Here is a 14,705-nt window from a genome sequence, read left to right on the forward strand (position 1 = left end):
TCTTTGATCTCTTGACTGTTAAACTGCTTAGAGGCCATTGAATATGAGGGACGGTGACTTTCATCAGGGTGAAACTGATAGATTTACACCAGAACAAGTCAGGACGGACGATAAACTTTTATTTAGAGATTTGAGCGTTCAAGTTAACGGTTTTTCTACAAAAATCCTTCTGACAAACCAAGTCCATGTTGCCTAAAAATATGAAACTAGTAGAGTTGACTTGAAGCAGCAACTACACTGGCATAAAGAACAATCAGTCACTTTGAACAAAGAACTAAAAACCCTAGAAAGGCCCACAGCGGTCTGTCTTTTTCAAACGGGCATGAAAATGTGATTACTGGCACAAAAGCAAGTTTATACCTTTTTGAATACTGATAACAATGGGTATGTTAGGACCCATAATTAAATGTTTTTTAAATAGAAACTAGTATTTATTTACTGATTATGTTGAACTGTGTCTTTAAAAGATAAAGCAACAACACATTGCATATGTGCCTGTACCTTCAATAACAGAAACAAGAAATATGAACTTTGCTTCAGTTACAGTATCTGTTTCCCTCCATATTTAAGGAATCATCTTAAATGGGAGTGAGAAAAGAAAAGATATTTGGCAGTGAAAGGCAGAATCTCGCAGATCATCACTGGAATGTCTTTGGCTCTTAAACAGATTGTACTAAAGAGAAAAGTAATTTCAACTAAAACTGGGTAAAGACACACGACCCGGCAAGACTGGCAACTGGGACACAGACTCACCAGACAAAGTACAATGTTGTCTACAAGCCCCCTAGAATTAACAACGGACAAATCTATGACATAATTATGTGTTAAAATCTTAATTATCTACTTAAACCACAACATAAATAGAAGGATTCCAATCATAAATTAGTCTATCATACATGTATAAACAATACAGCACAATATTCCTCAAGTAAGAAAGTGCTCCCTTTTGTCTGTGGTCGAGGAACTCTTCAGCTTTCAGAGCCCTTAAAATAGGAACGCACACATGAACAAATATGCGATGTGCAACAAGTTTAAGTTTTTGAGCAATAAAACTAATAGAGTTCATCTCATCACTTCTGTAGTGTTGCGTCTGTCACTCAGGACATTTTAACTATTCAACTCAAAAACATAAAGACATTCTGTTGAACAAAAATTATCTTGTTTTTAAAAGAGAAAGCTAATATTATAATTTAGAAAAGTGCAAAAAAAAAAAGATGACTTGGATGCAACAATATGAGATGACTGATATCCCCTCGGGCAGAATCCCTTGTTCTTCCACAGAAACAGCTCATGTTTAGAGGGTAAAGGCACTTCAAAGTCTCCGCATCACATCTGGACCTTGAGATCAGAATCAGCCGATTAGAGCAACTTTTTTTTTCCAGTTGATTTCAACATGTGCTGCCCAAACTGTAAAAACAGATAGAACACTGATTAGATAGTTTTCTCCAAACAATATCTTCAGTTGGTCCACTAAGGATTCATTAACGGCCGACTATGTGGAGGCTTAACAGCAATGAATACAGAAACACCTCTCACCATAGGAGTTTCAGTTTTAGGTTTCACTTCTGGAACGGGAAGTTTGAATTCCTCCTGGTCTCCTTGTCCACTGTCGTGTCGGTAGCGATGGGCAAACTTGCGTTTCAGGGCCTCGGCGATGAGAGCTGCAGCATCTAGATGCTGGGTGGACTTCCCTTTGTCTTCACCGTCCTCTGGCCGACTATGGGACAGTTAACAAGAACAATTATGAATAACTGGTATTTAACCATGTGTGTTGTACATGACATGTCTTTCCATCTGTAGCAGCTGCTCAAGACTATAGAAGTCTACATGTGTTGATGTGAAGATGCATTCAGATATGAGCTATAAACGAGGCAAAGATGTCTCAGCTTGGGTTGAATCTGTAACACAACACTTCATTAAAGTAATGAATAAAACAATACCATAAACAACTATAATTTGCTGGGATACATATTTATTATCATCATTTCCGAATGCATCTAATGTTTTCTTGTTGATTCTGTATTTATGTACCTTTTGACTGATCGCAATTTGATTTTACTCATGTCTTTCAGGACATCAAGCATGCTGGGAATTTCTGCTGCCTTTGAATCCAAAACTGTTTGGCTGTCTGTCTTCTTCCCCCTGCGCTCCTTTATCAAGTCAAAGGCAGAAAATGTCCGCTGAAGACTTAAGGGTGGTGGAAGAGGAGGAGGAGGAGGAGGTGGTGGAGGAGGGGGAGGCAGGGTGCCACAGGGTGGAGGGGGAGGTGGCCCTGTGGTAGCAGCTGAGGGGAAACAAAGGAAAGAAAAATCTTAAAGCTGTGCGACATGTGAAGCTCTGCTGCCATCTAGAGGACATTCTATATTACTGCAGTAGAGCAAACCAAGGAAAACAAATCTCTCAATTCACTTATGCCAAACAGAAAGAGATGTCAGACATACCTGACTGTGTGTTCTTTTCCTGAGCCAGTACAATTTGTGCTATCTGTAGTCTGAGTTTGGCGAGTTCCGTCTCCAGTGCACCGATCTTCTGAATTGCCTCATCGTTGACAGTAGGCCCCTGGGGGTCCGGAGTCCCCTGGGGGTCCGGAGTCCCCTGATGCAGGCTTGGTAGTGAATTCTGGCGGGTTAAGTGTCGTCTCTGAGGATGAGGCTGGCGGGCTCGGAACACGAGTCCCTGTGGGATCACTGACCTGCGTCAAAGGGATAAAACCCCTTTTAATAGATGCTACTCACAGAAAAGGGTAAATTATTACACATAAATACAATAATCACAGAGAAGATATAAGCCGAGAGGTCACTATCTCACTCTCACCTGTGTCTGCCAAAAGAGCCTTCGCCACCGTCGTCGTCTTCATCATCCCTGTCGATCCAGGCGACATCAGCCAGAGAGGCCACCAAACTGTTCGGCCTTCTGGCGCCAATTAGGACACCAGCGTCTTCACTGTATGGATAAAGCTGTCAGAGAGAAAGAGCAGCCATGATCAACATTTGGACAAAAAAAATAGCACACGCCACGGCACGCAACATCACCGCATTTCAACCACTAATAGAGGGAGTGATTCAGGATAAATAGGAAATAAGGGTAGTTCCGGCTTAGGAGGGGTAGAGGGAATCTATACGATGTTAATGAAATGTCCAGGTATGTTAGAAGGTAGCTCAGTAGGGATTCAATTCACTCAAGTTACTGAAGGTTGCTGAACACACTGACCTAAAGCAGACATACTGCATTCCTCAAAGCTAGGGAAGGTAGCTGGGGACAAAGAATAGGAAGAAAAGAGAAAGCACAGTGTTGAAAGAGACAGAAAAGTAAGGAGAAGCAATTCAGTATATTTTTTATTTTATTGCATTGCCACAGATTAGAAATACCTCAGAAGTTGACTTGTTAACTGTTAAAACAATAAAATGAATTGTGGACACACATATCTCTGTCCTAATGACTTCACCCACTCTGACTGTTTTCATTTTATGAACCATAAACAGACAACCTGAGGTAAACAAAAGTTGGACGAAAATGAGTGAACAGTCAGGAGAGACCGGCAGAAAACCAGAAAAGGAAACAGGGTTCTAATAAATAGGACAAAAACACGCCATTCTCCTAAAATACTAGCTATACATACTACAGACTGGTATGTCTGTTAAATTACCTGACAACAGGATCACAATTATCATCATGGTAACCTTCCCTCACCTGAAAATGAACCCTCGGGCAGGGATTAATAGGAAGATTAGAAGCTATTCTCCTCACAATACTCCTCGAGGACCCGTAGGACTTGGCTGATCCAAGAGCCTGCAAAACAAAAAGATGAAACGCATCATTTACATCACAAATGTAAGAAGAAAAAACAACAATATGCCACAGTCTGTCAATTACTAATACTTTACTGATAAACTACGTGGAGTCAACACAAGCTGCACTCAAGTGGAAACATTCACTAGTTCTTAGATGTTGCACATGAGACGTCAACAATGGGCTTTCAGATGAGACAAAAGTACAACAACGTGGCGTTTCGGCATCTAAGTTAGACTTTGAAATAGTGTTCTGATTGTATGCTTGGAAATGTTGATTTTAGCAAAGACTTATTGAGTCGGACATGCACAGGAATGGTCACATACCAGGTCCATTTCAATTGGTGGATTGTCTTTACTCATTTCTGTTGCTTTTCACAAGGGCAGATGACCACATGCCCCAAATTAAAGCCTGTCATCACCAAACGGTCATCTAAAAGAAACACAGAGCAAGAGGGAGAAATGTAGGTTAAATCGCCACTTTCAAAGCCAAAAATGACTTCTTGATGAGCTTTAGGGATCTGCAATGCTAAGATGCAACACAAATACATATAAGTATTTAGCGGTACAAACAATATCAATATATCCAATATTATCATTGCTGCCAATAACCGATTAAGGAATTACAATTAGAAAAAGTGGGGCGTGAAATACAACTGTCAAAGTACAAACCGACTAGATATAAGTTATTATCTTAATATGTCATTGGCAGCAATGATAATATTGGATATATTGATATCGTCTGTACCGCTAAATACTGATATGTATTTAAAAAAGAAAGCTTGTTATACATGCTTGATTAACTAAAAAATACATTCAACAATGGTTATACAGCTAGTTTTATAACGTTTACAAGTTTCTCTTTGGCGCGGTTTGTACATTGTGAAAGTTCAGAACCTACATAAAGACCTCAAGAAACATGTAAAAGTGAATCAGTCGCATTTCTGTTAAGATGTAAACTGATATCATGCACGTGACACCCAAGTTTTAGGAAAAGAAAATCAAACGGTTCATATGAACTTTTGCGGGCAGAGTGACTAACGCCACATAATGCTAACGAGGATAGCACATTCACAACCACATTTATTAGGACATGTCGAAGACAAGCACACTTTGTTCACCCGTCAGCCGTCAACGTTACAATCATATTCCACGACCGTGTGTGTGACTTTGAGACTAACTTACCGAAACTGACGATAGAAGACAACTTTTCTTTCGTTTTTCCACCTTGTCAACCGACGGACCTCTAAGGTGGTTACTATGTGGGAGGAGCCAATTGGATTATACGGATTACAACATGGAGGTTGTGGCCATGGAATGCCTCTATTGGTCAATTACGTTGATTGACAGACCAAGTCACCAACTGTTTCTGGTCTGTATGAGCGAACAACCTGATGATTGGTTTGTTTTTCCATCGGTCAAATCCTTTTGTCCACTCACATTCCAGAACGTGAGTGTTTGTTCGATATATGTGCCTACATTTCCCGGCGGGGAGGTGATAGGTGTGATCTGCTAGGATTAATGTGGAAAACTGGGATGTCCTCGTTCTCAAAACAGCTGTACCCGCTGATGTGCCACAAAAACCCAAACACTGGTCACAGCTGCTAGCCAAAGAAGCGTACTGAAGGGAGAGGCGCAGGCCTAGTTTTAGGGACATTATTTTGTTACAGTAGTTTTTAAGGGGGCATCGGACGTTTTTGTTACGTCGTTTTTGAATGTTTTGTAACTGAAGTCAGCTGGTGTTGTCTCATGATTTTACTGAAAACTGTCAAAAAGGTATGCTATGATTGTCAAGTAACATTCGCTAGCCTAGCTTAGCTGCTGAGTCGCCTCTGTACGACAGGGCGTGTTTTGAGGTGAGGTTGGGGGTCGTAGAGAGTGTCTTTGGCAAAACAAGAGTATTAATCTCTTACAAAATTACACGATTGTGTTGGAAGTAGAGCAAGTGATTAAACCACACTACTTAAACATGTGCCTTTCAAAGCATGCTAAGCTGTGTTTACTTTCCCGTGACCACGACAGCCTTATCGGTGCATATCACTAAATGCAGTACTTAAAGTATTTACTAACGTCACTAATCAATCAGATTGTGGAGCACCACATTTCAGAGGTTGTTGCTGATATAAAGCTTCAGAAACTCTCAACAAATCAGTGAAACGTAGCCAGAGGCAATGGGACTGTTAAGTTTAATAGCTGGTGGATGCCACCGACACTTTTTTACAAAGTGTATTATTATTTGTTGTATGCACATGACACGTAGTTGGTTCAGTGTTGCAACAATTGGGTGATTCATTGATTAGTTGATTGACATAAAAGCGTTTGCCAAGATTCAGATTCAGGCTCCAATCTCTCAAATAGGAAAATGTACTGCTTGTTTTCTTTTCGTTATTTTGTCATTGCTCATGTTATATCTTTGGAAGTGTATTGTTTTAAATAAAATAAAATAAAGATGGACTTTGGAAAATTCGATGGACATTTTCTGACATTTTGTAGACCTAATAATAATTAATGTAGAAAACACTGGTCTAATAATAATTATCGATGTAAGCTCCCTGATTTGCATTGTCTCTTTCCCCAGTAGAGTGAAGGGGTTGGTTTGATGTGCGTGGCATCAAGACAAGAGGCGCCATGAGTGCGGAGCTGGATGCACTCACTGTGGTGAACCAGCTGCGAGATCTTGCTGCAGACCCCCTGAACCGAAGAGCCATAGTAGAAGACCAAGGCTGTCTGCCAGGTCTCATCCTTTTTTTGGACCACCCCAATCCACAGGTCGTCTACTCTGCACTATTGGTAAGCGGGATCCATATTTTTTCATTTTCTTTAAGAGTTCACACATGACACTCTTTACAAAAAGCGACTTTTTTAGAACTATAAGATTATTCAGTACCGTCATACAAAGACGGAAATGAATTATCTAAAGGTGCTAGTGGAAATAGTCACAGCAGCTGTTTAATACATTTAGTCTTGGTTGAACAATGAGTTGTGTTCACCTACTGGTTTTGGTAATATAGGTGTTTTCTGCTTGTGGTATATTTTGTCCCCCCCTGCTGTCCAGAAGTGGCAGAGCAGGTTTCAGTGACCCTGAAGGCCATTTCCCCCACCACTGTGAAAGGCAAAGGCCCAATCCCAACCTCCACACTCAGACTCTGATGAACGTTCCCGCAAAGTCTGTGAGGGTTTAGGGCTGTCCCACTGTCAAATTGCAGAGTGTTTGAGGGCTCTCTTGAGACATTTTGAGCCCTTTATGAACACTTTCCGTAAGTCTGCAGGCGCTGCCCAAGAGAATTACCACAATTCATAGCAATGTGACTGTTAATCATGGGGGTTTCCAGTGGAAGTTGGCGAAAAAATAGGATCGCACATGGATGTTTAATTTTACACAGAAACATTAAGGTAAAAAAACATATATATATATATATATATATATATATATATATATATATATATATATATATATATATATATATATATATATATAAAAAGCCCGAACCCTATATATATATATATATATATATATATATATATATATATATATATATATATATATATATATATATATAGCTGGTTTAATTTGCTCATTCAAAATGTCTTAATTTTGTTATCAAAGCTGTTTTGACAAAAACGCGTAAATAGATTATTTGACAAATAACTTTCATCCCATGATATAAAAGCCTGATAGACGTTCAAATCAGGGAGTAAAAAATATGAAATAAATACCCGTAATTTTTCATAACATTATATGACGTTGTCATAACATGATATGTCGCAGCAAAGAGCTGTGCCATTCGTATTCACACCATTTCAAGCCCTTACGGTCTCTCACACTCAACCATAACAAGTGAGGTTAGTAAGTCCCTGAGGGTTCGGGCTTTAAGGCCGTACATTGGGATTGAGCCCCAGTCACAGGCCGGTACATGGTGGGCTACGTATTTAATATCACTGTCCAATGGTGAAATCTACTGCCGGTTTTGGGTTGACAACCCACAAAGTCTTGATTTAGCAACCTCTCCCCTCCACCACCACCACCCTTTTGTACAGCACATGACTTGTATTGCGAGAACACATTTAAGTGGCTTTATGTAACAATCGCTCCTTCGTGGTAACCAGTGAAGTATAAACACGGGGTCAGTGCATGTGTATTTATTTTGGTTATGTAATATTTTACCATTCCACATGTCACCCATTTTAAACCTCCTCTCTCTCTTATGATATCATGAAGAGTGTCGCTGGATAGATAACCGTTGCCCTTGTCCTTGCAGGCCGTGCGCTACCTGGCAGAATGTCGAGCCAACAGGGAGAAGATGAAGGGCGAGCTGGGCATGATGCTGAGTTTGCAGAATGTCATGCAGAAGCAAGTCCCTGTCACTACCACATCACACACGCACACACATATGCACACACATGCTCACTGTGCACTTTCTTTATGTAAAACCTTAACCTAGGATTTCTTTTGTTTTGCACGGACAATGTGTGCCAGTCTGCAGATTTTCCAGACAGGAAGATGCCCTTCTGTGTGCCATGTCCGGATGAATGTGATTAAAGTTGAATTAGAACAGGGTGCTAAACAGTTGGACTGCTGTTTCTGCATCTTATAGATTTTAATGCATCTCGCCACCTTGTGCACTTGCAGGTTTTTACTGATGTGAGCTTATATTTGCTCTTGTTTTGTCATGGAGTGAGCGGTTTATTTTGCAGAGGTGGCTCATTTTGCTCACATGGTATATTAATGATATTTCTTTGTTCCGAAGGTGTCATTTGTAGGCTTTTCTAAAAGCACTGCACACAATTTATTCCACAACTTTCTATAAGAACATGATAAACACACACGCTGATGTCGTCGGCGAGTCTGGTTTGAGGAGGTGTCGTGCTCCAGATAGCTGGTCTCACTCGAGGGTCTTTGGCAGTTTTGCTAAGTGACTGCTGGTCCTCATCAGCACCCTGATAGGAATAGACCTATGCTCAAGTGGCCGGCTGTAGCCTGTATGATTATGCTTTCCCCTCCCCCTTCTCTTCCTGCGGCAAAGCTCTCGCCTGCCCTGGAGTTAGCCAGTCACTTCAGCTAGTCAGGCATGGCATCAAGAGGAGCCCTGCAGTAACGGCAGAAGCTTTCCCTGCTCGCAGTCCAGTCAATCTGACTTTGGGTAGAGGTCGATCATAGCTGGACAGAGTGGGAACACATGGCTGAGGGGGAGCGTTCAGCATAGTTGCACCAAACAGGTGTGAATACCATTTTTATTCCTTCAACACATGAAGATCTGAAGCTCAGGAAGACGTTTCCTCTCACCCGATGCGTAGACGTGAAGACTAGATGAGCACGTCAATCGAGGAGGGTGTATGGCTTCTGTTGAGCCGGAGTAAGCGTGTGTTGTGCAGCACCGGGGCTCCCAGAGGGCAGCCTCGCCAGACAGCTGATGTCATGTGTGGTTACTATAGAAGGAGTGAGGACTTGATAACATATAAATCAGTATAGCCCGCAGGTTTATTGCAGGATCCCTCGCAAAATATCAACAACTGCAACTGGCCTTATGGGGCTTCTTCAAGGAAATATTCTATCCACTTGAATATTATTCTCTGCAGTGTTTGTTGTTTTGTTGCAAATTGGGCAGCGAAAACCCGACTAAGGGGATAATGGGCTTGATTACAATTTGGATGTTGTGTTAGGTAACAACACTGTCTTTACTAATTTAAAGAGTGACTGTATTTCTAAATTAATTGAACAGTTAGGTGGTAAAACGGTTGTCACTGACTTTTACAGTTCCAGTGTTAGATTTGGGCTTCCTAAATGGGAGCTTAATCAATTAATTTCAAGTTTAGGTATGATTCACACTCTTCCACAAAGGCATACATACAGGCACCGTGATTTGTCTGCTTTTGCATCGGCGTTTCTATCTTTCCTTTTAAACAAAAATATTATGGCACTGTAATATGGCCGGTTAAAAGTGCACCAGATTCAATTGATCTATTCTTGACATCAATTATTACACTAACAGTCAAGTGCAATGAACCTGTAGTATTGTTACAAATGTAAAATATAGTACTGACCTGCATGTACATAAACCACATTTGACAAATCCAATGATGGAAGTCATCATTTCATGATTGTCTTTCCTTTTCCTCTCTGTCTCTTTCTGTCTCTCATACATCAAAGGAGTACGTCACCTGGGGAGACCAAACTGCTGGCCTCTGAGATCTATGAGATTTTGCAGGTAGCCGGTAAAGAAGAAGCCGAACAGGCCGAGGCAGCCGCTGCCTCCTGCCAGCGTAAAGCCCAGTTCTTCCTTGGCTCCAACAACAAGAGAGCCAAAACTGTGGTGCTGCACATTGATGGACTGGATGACTCGGTGAGTGTTCACAGGATGCTTTCAGGTCTGACACTCATCAGTCACGCCCAGCTCAAGACACAACCCAACGTCTGTTGATGCACAATAATCTATTTTTTGGGCTTTCGTTTCTGCTGCGGCGATTATTGGTGTTCGAGATTGTCAGAGCGGCTTAGTGGTGTCTATCTGGCGCAGGTTTTGGGGGGTGGAGGCGTCGGGTTGTAAATGTCAGCCATTGAACAGCAGGACGTTGAGATTTAACCTGAATGCTGCTCTGCAGGATGCTTGCACCTAGCCAGATTACATTACAGCAGACAGACGGCCTCTGGTGGGCTGCCTCGCTATCGCCCCATCAGAAACACACGGCACTGTGGCAGACAGTTAAACTGTAATTCTCCACAGCAAGTTGTACGTAGCAATATAATGTTTTATAATGAGTTTTTATGTACTCGTGCCCTTAACCCATGGCATTTGCCTTGTTTCGCACATCTACCCCTACCTTTCGCCCGTTTCCTGTCGGTTGTCAGGCTCGACGGAGCCTTTGTGAGGAGGCGCTGCTGAAGCTTCGAGGGGTCATCAGCTTCACCTTCCAGATGGCCGTCAAGAGATGTGTTGTCAGGATCCGCTCTGACCTTACAGCTGAGGTAAGGGTGTGTCCGGGTGCAGAAAATCATTCAGGAACTTTGGGTTACACCATTTAACAATACATTTTCAGTTGTAACTTTGCTCATTACCATTTGCTTATTTTACCTTATAGTGAATAATTCTGTCAAATTCATCTTTAACTTTGTTTGTTTAGAGTTTTGTCTCAAATTATTCAAAATGGAGGTGCAGGGAGGTGAAGAGAGTCTGTGACGATAACTGGTCAGAAGCTTAATTTAAGAGGCACTGGGGTATTGACAGAATATGATGATGAGTTAACACGAGTATATTGCGACACCATTGTTCCATTAATCACTATAGAAAACACACAAAGACTACAAATAAGGGCTGGCACATTTCAGTGTAACCTATTGATTACTGTATCAAGGTAAGATAATAACTGTGTTAATGGTATTGATAACTTAGTAATAGTTATTAGTAATGTATGAGCATGTACTCAAATCACACATTTGATTTAGCAAAAGTATTCTATTAATGTTTAAGTTGAATAGTCTCAAAAAAAGTATCAAATGAAAACAAGTGTTCTTTTTCCTTCTTTTTTTTTTTTTTTTACCGTCACAGGCGTTGGGCACAGCAATCAACTCCACCAAAGTAATGATCGCTCAGCAGGTGGTGAAGACAGCGGGCGGAGAAGAGGTAAGGACAGCTGAGGCACAAATCTATTAGAAAAGCAAACGAACAAGCTCCCTGATCTGTATCGTTTGCCTTAAATTTCTGCACACGAGACCCGTTTTCAGTTGATGGATCAGCGTGCCTGCTGTATGTTGTGTGTATCTCTGTACAGGGAGTGTAGCCGCCCTTGCCTGCAGCTGAGATTTATTCACACTGACGTGATTAGCTAGTCACATCTCTGCCTCAGCCTGTGGGCAAGTTTCTTTTTGCCAAACACATGACCAGTCCCAGTTGCACCTTTTCACAGCACTGTTACTCGTTTGGAGGATACATTTAATGAAGCTGTATTTGAAACTGCCGAATAAGATTCCAACGTTTTTTTTGTTTAATAATCTTTAAAGAGAGCTGATAATTATTGCTCAATTGATAAGAAACATTTGTCATTTGTCATTTGTCAACATTTGTAATAGTCATGAATAAAAGTGGCCAGCAGGGGTCAGACCTGACTCAATCATGTAATCTGACTTCAGGTGATGATCATTTGGCTCTGTAGTTTGTGTTTTACATTAATCCTGGAACTAGGGTTTGGATAAACTGCATACTTTTAGGTAATATTAAACACAATGTATTTTCTTTGCTGTTATTAAAACCCACGTCTGTCTTTGTGTAGCTGATCTTGCCATTCCAGGAGGACTCAGAGGTCCAGGTAGAGGAGAACACAGACATCCCAGACTATCTGCCAGAGGAGGAGAGTCCATCCGAGGAGCAGGACAAAGCAGTGACACGCGTCGGCTCCATCACAGACGGAATGGGCTGGCTCAACACGGCCGCCAACTTCCTGACACGCTCCTTTTACTGGTGACCACTTCCTGTGTTTCTCTCTCTGCTCCCTGTTTTGTCATCCAGCTGAAGCCTTAGCATCTCTCGGCCTTGTCCCGGACTAAGCCCTGCCTCTCGGCCACACTCTAGTCTAGACTTCCCTCTGCTAAGCACACAGAACTCGGCCACGCGTTCGCAACAAGCGCTGGACTGCCAAGTGGAACCTGCAATAACATTAACACTTGTGTACATATTAAGCTACCGATGCCACTGCTGGCTGTTTGTGCACAGCTCTACACTAGCGGCTGATATGTATCTCACAAGACATAGCCAGAGGACTTCAAATCAGCCGAAACCAAATAGCGTTCTGGAAATGTGTGTCGCCGCGTTGGCAGAGTGGACATGTGGCAGGCGTGTTTAAATGTTCCGAGGCTGATTTTGAATACGTTGAAAATTGGGAGTTCCCTTTCTTTTGTGCATGATTTCTTTTGTTGCTTTCCACCAGTGTCTATTCTCAATTGTTGTCTTCTCTCCTATATATTTTGTTTTCATATTTCTTTTTTCAATTTCCGAATTGGGCACATTTATTTTTCTTCTTTACCCTTAAGTTTTATTAGCATGCTGAGTCTTTTGTGCCAATCTTGCCTGATTGCCTAGATCTGTGATTTTTTTTTTTTGTGTGTGTGTGCCTTTTTTGACGTTTTACTTTTAACATATTAATTAAGCTATTTTTTCATCAGTCATTCAAAATAACTTCCACGCATTAAATATTTGTGCATCCGAGGTGGCCCTTTAGCAGCAGCAGCAGCAGCTTTTAGCCTCATGAGGGACGTCTCTTCAGCAGTGATGGTAAACTAGACACCAGCAAGAGGCCGCAGCCCATTCAACCACAGCTCACATACTTGTGTTTGTAGCCCACTGCACAACTAATTAAAATACCACTCCTCGCTGTATCTAGCTGGACTCTCTGGAGCCCGTCTCTGGACTGACACTATAATGCAGGATGCAGGTGGTGAGTTGAACGGCAGCTCCTCGTGTTGATTACACAGACTTTAGGCTACCTCTGCTTTCAGCCCTCTATCTCACATCCGTCTTCTGTAGTTTTAGTAAATCCCTTGCTTAGCATGTAGATGACAAACCTGTTAGCAGCCTGCTTGTCAAACATTCACACTCACACTTTCACAATAGTGTTGCCCCACCTGTTAAGTTACAGTTTCAGTTTAGCCAGCAGTGTCCTTAATGCAAAGATCATGTTGGTGCACGCTCACACACACACATGCAGAGGACTCGCTAATATGAGCAGCAGTGGTATACTGGGACGAGGGCGTTGTTATGTACATTTTGTAAATGGTGCCTGGTTTCCTAAAATCTCAAACTTTACATGTGAAGGACATTTTCTTTTTCTCTTTTTGTAATACTGATTTGCATTTTACGTTACAAAATAGGACTATTCAGCTAATGCTAACACTCTGAGTGAGTTTATTCCTTTTGTTTAGCATTTACAGCCCCATGACTTCCTCCAGGATTAATTAGTATCTCCTCTGACTTGTGTGGGTGTCATTAATAATTATTATATACAATGCTGACCAAGCGACTTTTATTGTTCCGATGGTGCGTAGATGTCAGAGTTGGTTGAGGTCAAAGCGGATGGTGGAATGGCACAGAATGACCTGAATAATCTGAATTGATGGTGTTTCTTCTCTGCAAAAGCAATAACATTTTTTGCATTAAATCTAGTTGTTATAGATCAGCATCAGCCTTCAAAATTATGTTTCGGAATGAAAGGTATTTGGTAAAGGTTAGGATTATGATCAGTATTAAAATATCTTCTTTATTTGTCCATTTTGCACAGAAGAAATCTCTAAGTTGCATCGTGTAATTTAATTTTTTATTTTTTATGTCGGCTCATACCGCAAAGAAATATTTGAACATTGTTTCTTAGAACTGTTCTTACGTGTAAATTTCCCACAAATCCTAGATTAACCACATCTCTAAGGATGATGATGACAACAAAAACAAACAAACTAAAGTCCTCAAAAAATGTAACTCCATGTGTGCAGACTTCATGTGTCTGTCATCAAATGTAAAATAATGTAATGCATACTGTAAACATGTAGATTCCCATAGACTGTTAATGCAAATGATGATAAACTTCAAATCAAAATGTGTCTGCTGCTTTTTTTCTTTTCATCTGGTTGTACTGAATTTGATAAGATGACCTATATCCATTTCCCAGTGTTATGCCCTCATGACACTCTTCATGGCATGTGCAGTGGTCACACCAGCGATCCAGACTTTACTTTATGTCAAATCAAATTGCTGAAGGCAGCAGCCATTCTTAGCCGAGAGAGAGAGATGGGAAATTCACTTTTCTTTACTGGGGCATAAGTGAGGTGCCCCAGGGCGATCCAGTGGCCTGCCCACCACCTCCCATAGCCCGGTACTGGTAGGCAGCAGCCAGCCCCAGCTGCAGGCCCTGGAGCCACTGATGCTGATGCTGCTG

At 41.4% G+C, this 14,705-nt stretch overlaps 2 protein-coding genes across 3 annotated transcripts; one reads left to right on the forward strand and one right to left on the reverse strand.

The window, feature by feature from the left end:
• Nucleotides 1-102: 102 nt before the first annotated feature.
• mtfr1 (mitochondrial fission regulator 1) lies at nt 103-5,110 on the reverse strand. Its single transcript, XM_068581902.1, has 8 exons — nt 4,974-5,110; nt 4,116-4,221; nt 3,691-3,789; nt 2,815-2,957; nt 2,442-2,692; nt 2,032-2,284; nt 1,537-1,717; nt 103-1,407 (listed from the first exon to the last, which is right to left on the reverse strand). Exons 2-8 carry the CDS (start codon nt 4,149-4,151, stop codon nt 1,360-1,362), a joined length of 1,011 nt encoding a protein of 336 aa, XP_068438003.1. The 5' UTR covers nt 4,152-4,221; nt 4,974-5,110; the 3' UTR covers nt 103-1,359.
• A 273-nt stretch (nt 5,111-5,383) lies between these two features.
• On the forward strand, nt 5,384-14,346 carry armc1 (armadillo repeat containing 1). Of its 2 annotated transcripts, none has more exons than XM_068582205.1 (7): nt 5,384-5,564; nt 6,367-6,578; nt 8,048-8,139; nt 9,937-10,129; nt 10,636-10,752; nt 11,333-11,407; nt 12,054-14,346. In XM_068582205.1, the coding sequence occupies exons 2-7, from the start codon at nt 6,417-6,419 to the stop codon at nt 12,243-12,245; spliced, it is 831 nt and encodes a 276-aa protein (XP_068438306.1). In that variant the 5' UTR covers nt 5,384-5,564; nt 6,367-6,416; the 3' UTR covers nt 12,246-14,346. The 2 variants fall into 2 exon arrangements, with proteins under 2 accessions (XP_068438306.1, XP_068438307.1); XM_068582206.1 differs by having other exon boundaries at nt 6,370-6,578.
• The last annotated feature ends 359 nt before the right edge of the window (nt 14,347-14,705 follow it).

The sequence above is a fragment of the Clinocottus analis genome, unplaced genomic scaffold, assembly GCF_023055335.1.
Source record: "Clinocottus analis isolate CAN_PGR_092001 unplaced genomic scaffold, fCliAna1.0.p SCAF_18, whole genome shotgun sequence".
NCBI lineage: Eukaryota > Metazoa > Chordata > Actinopteri > Perciformes > Cottidae > Clinocottus > Clinocottus analis.

Coding starts and splice junctions, on each gene's coding strand:
- mtfr1 (XM_068581902.1), bottom strand. CDS start 4,151: ATGAGTAAAGACAATCCACCAATTGAAATGGACCTG. Junction 3,790..4,115: donor CACCAATTGAAATGGACCTG/GTATGTGACCAT, acceptor TTTGTTTTGCAG/GCTCTTGGATCAGCCAAGTC. Junction 1,718..2,031: donor AAATTGCGATCAGTCAAAAG/GTACATAAATAC, acceptor ACTGTCCCATAG/TCGGCCAGAGGACGGTGAAG.
- armc1 (XM_068582205.1), top strand. CDS start 6,417: ATGAGTGCGGAGCTGGATGCACTCACTGTGGTGAACCAGCTGCGAGAT. Junction 8,140..9,936: donor TTGCAGAATGTCATGCAGAA/GCAAGTCCCTGT, acceptor CATACATCAAAG/GAGTACGTCACCTGGGGAGA. Junction 10,130..10,635: donor TTGATGGACTGGATGACTCG/GTGAGTGTTCAC, acceptor GTCGGTTGTCAG/GCTCGACGGAGCCTTTGTGA.